This window comes from Onthophagus taurus, chromosome 6 (genome assembly GCF_036711975.1).
Source record: "Onthophagus taurus isolate NC chromosome 6, IU_Otau_3.0, whole genome shotgun sequence".
Classification (NCBI taxonomy): Eukaryota; Metazoa; Arthropoda; class Insecta; order Coleoptera; family Scarabaeidae; genus Onthophagus; species Onthophagus taurus.
In genome coordinates this window covers 21,417,376-21,424,811 of record NC_091971.1, presented here as the reverse complement: position 1 = coordinate 21,424,811, position 7,436 = coordinate 21,417,376, and the positions used below count along the sequence as shown (strand labels likewise).

The following is a 7,436-nucleotide window of genomic DNA, read 5'->3' as shown; positions in this document are numbered from 1 at the left end:
TTATCGCTAATTATCATTCAATTTTTCCGTTATCGAGTCCATTATTCACATTTGGTCGCCATCCGTTCTTTCAAAAACCACTTTTTTTCACGGTTATCGATTCATCAAAACCAACTTGGTGCACATCTGGTTACCTGAAAAAAGTGGTTACGGCTATTTTAGTCATTTGCAAACAAGAATTATTTTCTTCACTTATTTTATTTTTAAACTTATTGTTAGAATACGTAATTATACATCAGTTTATGAAGTTACAATTTTTCTTAATTTATTTTTTGTCGAGGATTTCTATTTTTTCTTTCTTTTCTATCTTTATTATTAAAGAATTTAATTTTTTATTTTTTCTTCTTTTTCTTTAAAGGGAAATTTATTAATTACTCATTAATTTGCCTTTAGAATTTTTTTTTTTTTTTTTGCGATTGTTTACGCAAGTTTTCATTCCCTTTGGAATCTTTATTTTTCATATATTTGTCTGCTCGATTTTTTGACGATTTCTTTTCCCTTTGGAAGCATTCTAATTTTTATTTTGATTATTTTTTTTTTTTTTGAAACTTTTCTTTTGGTTTCAATCATGAGTGATAAACTCGCTAAGTTAACCTTAAAACGCAATATATTCATTAATCAAATAACTGAAACGTTCATATATGGACGTGCCTTACCTACTAACCCTTCCGATCCTATGCAAAATCAAATTTTTGCTGAAAGAGCCAATGATGTTTCGCAAATCTACGATGATTTTAAGGCCGCACACAATTCCATTATTGGCCTGGTTGAAGAAGTCGACTTCGATGCCCAAGATGCTATTCGTAAAAAGGTGGATTCAGAATATTATCAAATCAAAGCTTTATTACATAATCTGTCAGATCTACCGACATCCACAATTTCTTCTCCGATAACTGAAACACCTAAATTAAACAAACTTCAACTTCCAACATTTGATGGTAATTACAAAGAATGGCATACCTTCTTCGACTTGTACAAAACCATGGTTCACGAAAACACATCTCTATCGCCAATAGCCAAGTATCAATACCTGCTTACTTCCTTAAAAGGAGAAGCCTTCAATCTTTTAAAAGGCTTTCCGGTCACCAATGACAATTACGAAATCGCCTACAACGCTTTAAAGGGACGTTACCAAAACAAGAGGCATCTAGCCACCCTTTACTTCCATGAAATCTTAAACTTAAAACCTATTAAAGAGGAATCTTCAAAAATTTTTAGAACGTTGATAGATACCTTTAAAGAAAATACAGAAGGTTTTCGTATGTTGGGTTTCCCAGTCGATGATTGGGATTTTCTATTATTTAATTTGCTCTTGCTGAAACTAGATACGCAAACTAAAACCACTTTTGAATCAGAGCACACTTCTTTTGAGATTCCAACATATCCTCAGTTGATGGATTTTCTAGAAAAAAGAGCGAAAGCATTAGATTCTGTTGTATTAACATCCAACGAAAAACCTTTCATGAATCGTATAAAGAATAATCCTAGAGAGAAAGTCACAAATCTAAAGCTTGAGACAAATTCGATTTCTCCTAAATGTTTATTATGCAAAGAATCACATCCAATTTATCGTTGTGCAACTTTCAACGCCAAATCATCTGCTGAACGTCTATCGATAGCAAGAGAACATAACTTGTGCCGTAACTGTCTAAGTTCCAAACATACAACACAAAATTGTGCATCTTCCCATAGATGTCGCATGTGTCAACAACATCATCATACATCTCTTCACTTTGATACTAAAAAACCTTCTTCAGTTCATGTGGGTACCTCGTGGAACATCAAACAGCCGTTAAATCAAAACGAACATCAACGAGTAATCTTACCATTAGCATTTGTGAAAATTAAAGATCGATTTGGACAGTCTCACTTCGTACGAGCCTTAATTGATTCGGGCAGTATGTCCAACTTTATCACCGATAAATTGTCAAAAAAATTACGTCTTCCTCGTTCATATCACTCTTCTTTAGAGATAAGAGGACTCAACTCCATGACATCCATATGCAACAAAGGCTCCGTTCAATGTCATGTTCAACCGATTCAACATTCCGAACCATCCTTAGACTTCAAAGCTCTCATAACACCTAGTATTTGTTCCCATCAACCTTCAGTACAATCCATTATTAAAGCTTATCCTCATCTTAAACATTTAAACTTCACTCCTGAACCCGATTGCAATTCCATGGAAGTGGATCTCCTACTTGGCGCAGAATTGGTTCCACAAGTTTTCCTCAGCGGACGCATTCAAAACAAACCCAATGATCCTGTGGCTTTAGAATCCATTTTCGGTTGGATTTTGATTGGAAAATCTTCTATTTCATCAACAACATCTACATGCCTATCAACTACCGACGCTTTCTTAGATGAATCCCTTCCAAGATTTTGGGAACTTGAATCAATTCCAAGAAGTTCTACTTTAACTTTGGAAGAGAATCAATGTGAAAATCATTTTAAGCAAAATTATGTAAGAACTGAAGCTGGAAGATTTATTGTTTCACTTCCTTTCAAAAACCAAGAACCCATACTGGGTAGTTCTTATCAATCAACGTTAAAACGATTCACTTCTTTAGAAAACAGATTATTGAAAAATCTGTCCCTAAAAAACGATTATGTCAATTTTATGAAAGATTACCTGGATTCAGGGCACATGTCGCTTATCGCAAATCCTGAAGTGTCTTCGAAATCCGTTTATTATATTCCTCACCATTGCGTACTACGGCCAGAAAGCGCCTCCACCAAACTTCGTGTGGTTTTCGACGCCTCGTCTGTTACTTCCAATGGTCACTCATTAAATGATGCTCTTTTAATTGGACCTAAATTACAACAAGATATCGTTAAAATTTTATTGAAATTTAGATGTTTTCCATTCGCATTTACATGTGATATAAAGCAAATGTACAGGCAAATTCTAATTTCACCGAAAGATAGAGATTTCCAACGAATTCTATGGCGATTTTCACCTGATGAATCAATAAAAGAATATGTTCTAAACACAGTTACTTACGGTGTCTCATCTGCTCCATTTTTGGCACTTCGAACGCTTATTGAACTTGCACATCTTTACAAGCATGAATTTCCATTGGCTTCAAAGGCTGTACAAAACAATGTCTATATTGATGACATCGTCACTGGCGCTGCATCCATTGAAGAAGCTTGCCAACTACAGCAAGAATCAATAGATCTTTTAAAAAAGGGAGGATTTGAGCTCAGAAAATGGGCAAGTAACTGCTCCAATATCCTGCAATCAGTATCAAAAGATGACTTACAACATCCAGTTTCAATGGACTACGATGAAATCAGCTATATCAAGGTCCTCGGGCTTCAATGGGATCCTGCTACTGATCATTTTTCCTATTCCCATACCAGTCGAAATACTCCTTGTACGAAAAGATCTATCTTGTCAGACATTGCACGTATTTACGATCCGTTGGGATTTCTTACTCCTTGTACTCTGAAAGCAAAACGTTTCATTCAACAATTGTGGCAATTAAAGAGTGGTTGGGATGAAACACCGCCAAACAATATCGTTCAAAATTGGCAAAAGTTTAAAGACAATCTTAAATTTCTTTCAAACTTACGCTTACCTCGCTTAACTATTCCTTTAAAAACTCAGTCAATTCAACTCCATCTATTTTGTGACGCATCACAAGTGGGTTATTGTACTGTTGCTTATCTGCGTTGTCAAAAATCTGATTTATCAATAACAACAACTTTTCTTTGCGCCAAATCACGAGTGGCTCCATTAAAATCAACTTCCATTCCCCGATTGGAACTTTTGGCAGCTGTTTTACTTGTCAATCTCTTGGAGAATCTAAAAGAAATTTTATCGCCTCAAATTAATTTTGATTCAATTACCGCCTGGTCAGATTCACAAGTTACCTTAGCTTGGATTGCATCATTATCCTCTCGATGGAAAATCTTTGTCGCCAATCGAGTCAATTACATTCAGGAAATTTTACCATCGTCTTCTTGGAGATACGTACCTTCATTGGAAAACCCTGCCGATTGTGGTTCAAGAGGTCTTTTTCCTGAAACCTTAATCCCATTACAACTTTGGTGGGAAGGTCCCTCGTGGCTCCGATGTCCTCCAAAAAATTGGCCAGCTCATCGTCGCATCAATCCTGAAATAAAAGAGATACACAATGAACAAAGAGTTCTTCAAGTTAATTCTACTGAGGTGCAAACTCACATTTTATCCACTCTTCTCAATAAGTTTTCTTCTATCAACAAAATCAAACGTATCCTTGCATACATGTATCGTTTTATTCTTCATTGTCAAAAACAAAAACGATATTATTCTCTAGTTTTATCTCCCTTTGAGATTCAAAACTCACTCCATATTCTTATTCGATTTATTCAAAATCAGCATTTTGCTACACTTTTCACTGCTATCAAAGAAAATAAACCATTGTTAAAACCATATCGTCAATTGGCTCCTTTTGTCGATCGAGACAAGCTTCTCAGGGTGGGTGGTAGATTAAAAAACGCAACACTACCGTTCGATCATAAACACCCTGTGCTATTACCTAAAACATCACGTTTAAGTGAACTAATTGTGCAAGATATTCATCAAACTTACCTACATCCGGGACCAAGAACTTTACAATCTATCGTACTACAACATTTTTGGATAATATCATCTCGACAAGTGATCCAACGTGTCATCTCCAAATGCATACGATGCTTCCGATGTAAACCAAGGTCCTACGCCCCATTTATGGCGGATCTTCCCTCTTGTCGAGTGGCTGATGTGAGGGCATTCTCTACCGTCTCTGTGGATTTTGCTGGCCCTATCTACACGACATTGAATCGCACTCGAGGCTCCCGGTCTGTTAAGTCGTATTTTTGCGTATTTGTCTGCACGTCCACCAAGGCTATTCACCTCGAATTAGTTACAGATTTAACCACTGAAGCATTCATAGCCGCATTACGTCGATTCATAGCACGAAGAGGTCGATGTTCTTTAATCCTGTCGGACCAAGGGACTAACTTTGTTGGAGCGAACAATAAATTAAAAGAGATGGCAGAAGCTTCGGGAACACGTCTAGGACTCCATTGGATTTTTCATCCACCTGGTGGACCTCACTTTAATGGTCTCGCTGAAGCAGGCGTGAAATCAGTAAAGTCCCATTTGCTTCGAGTTATTGGAGATCAACGTCTTACGTTCGAGGAGGTCTACACCGTCCTCACCCAAATAGAGGCTGTGCTCAACTCCAGGCCCCTCACACCGATATCGAGTGATCCAAACGATCTTCAGCCACTGACACCAGGTCATTTCTTATGTTTAGAACCACTAAATAGTTTAATTTCAGAACCAGACTACACAAAGGTTCCCCTAAATCGATTGGATCGATGGAAGCTCCTCCAACGCATGCTCCAGGACTTCTGGAAGAGATGGACCATGGAGTACTTATCCACTCTTCAAGCAAGATCCAAATGGACCTCACCAACTCCAATTCCTACTGTCGGTGATCTGGTCATCGTAAAAAATGAACAACTTCCACCTTTGAAATGGGAGATGGGGCGAATCACACAGCTCCATCCTGGCGACGATGGTGTGATTCGTGTTGTAACAATTCGAACCAAGAACGGACTGTTCACAAGACCAACCATAAAAATCTGTCCACTGCCGGCCAACGAAACTAAAGTTCCTAAACCTTAAAATTGTTAATTCTTTCTTTATTTGTTTATTTTATTATTTTTTTATTATTTTCATTGTTATTTTTTGGCATTGCCTAACTATGTAATTTTTAATTATTAATTATTTCATGTTTGTAAAAAAAGTTCACTTACCTTTTTGTTGGTGGGTGGAATGTTCGCGCCACCCTTAAACTATATATTTGTCACTGCGCGAATTGTATGCGCCGTAATGATAAATCTCAGCGAAGAGATTTTTATCGCTCTCTTTCGATCGAACGGTGGTTGCGAGCACATCTCTTACCTCCACTACAATAATTATTTCACGTAAGCTCTATATTATTTATTTTATACATCATTCTTTCGTCAATTAGATTACAATTATTATTTATATAAATTCTTTTTCTCTATTAAATACTTCACTCAGCACCTATTTAAATTTTTGTACCCGGTTTTTTTTACCGCGCGTTAACACGTATATTAAACGTTTTAAACCTTACTCCGAATGTACCATATAAGAAAAGTTCTCCGAATATAACATGAATAACATGAACCTGACCGTAGAAGCTGATACAAAACTGGGTATACCGTAGAAGTTGATGAGGTTAATTAATATTACGTTAAATGGATCAATGATAACTGTCAGAATAGATGGAGAGCGTACAGAACTGTTTGAAGTAAACTGTGAAGTAATGTTTTAGAAGCTGTCATACGGGAGCTGGGAATGCCAAAATTTACGCATAGTGATCCTAAGTCGCACCAAAGCAGAATTGAGGGAAAAATTTACTCAACTCCCAGCAGAAACCTCAGACTAAGTAGGACTCTTAACTAAGGAACCCAAAATAAAACATATGGAGTTCACAAGACCCGTAAGAAGAGAAGAAGAGACACAGACCACCACAACATCGAAAATTACTCATTGGAATAGATCCAGAGTAAACTAAACAATTAACGTCACTGAGGCTAGAATACTTAGCAGCAATAAGTGCTGCGATGCCTTCTCTGTTTTCACGGCTTCACTCTTTTTTCTTGTATGTATCTCGTGTTTCTATCTGTTTCCTCAACTTCCCTCCCTCTGCGTTGCTGCTTCTTTCAATATTCTTTATTTTTCTAGTCTATGATCTCTCGGCATTGTTTGTCAAACCATTCATTTCTGACCTGTGATTTCTCATATCCCACTGTTGTTTCGGTTGACTGCGTTATAACTATTTTAGAATGTTCCCACATGTTGTTAATTGTACTGCCTCCCTCCAATTTTACATGAGTAGTTATATAATCTCGATATACTTCTGGAGCGGTATCGTCTCTAATATTAGTTGAAAAATATTAATTATGTGTTGATAATGAGCATTATAAAGCTCGAAACGTCGAAGAAATAATGTTTTAATTTTATAAAAAATAAAACAAATTAACACTGAGAAGAAGTGGTTTATACGGTATGTCCCTGGATCGAGTTACAAAGAGGAAAAAAATTTTTATTACTGATTTTTTAAACTTATCTAAGCATAAATAATGCGTCGGATATGTTCAAACTACTAAATCGCACGAATTTTATACTCTAACTATAGAAATTAATTAATTCCTATTTTTATGTAAAAATTGGACCTTTTTCTAAATTGAAAATTTTTCAAGTTCAATTTATGTTATGTAACCATAAAAACCATAAAAGTTACAACTTATGTTAGTAAGATTAAGTTTTTTCATGCGATGTTAACCATGAAAGAGAGAATTTATTTACAGTACAGTGCTATGGTAGTGGTGAATCATGTTTTCGTGTAGTTATACAAAAAATCCAGCAA

At 36.1% G+C, this 7,436-nt stretch overlaps 1 protein-coding gene across 1 annotated transcript; it reads left to right on the top strand.

The window, feature by feature from the left end:
• The first annotated feature begins 568 nt into the window (after window positions 1-568).
• LOC139429995 (uncharacterized) lies at window positions 569-5,662 on the top strand. Its single transcript, XM_071196527.1, has one exon. The coding sequence runs from the start codon at window positions 569-571 to the stop codon at window positions 5,660-5,662; it is 5,094 nt and encodes a 1,697-aa protein (XP_071052628.1).
• Window positions 5,663-7,436: the final 1,774 nt, after the last annotated feature.

Bases quoted from the DNA above. Each gene is read 5' to 3' on its own strand.
- LOC139429995 (XM_071196527.1), top strand. From the start codon at position 569: ATGAGTGATAAACTCGCTAAGTTAACCTTAAAACGCAATATATTCATT.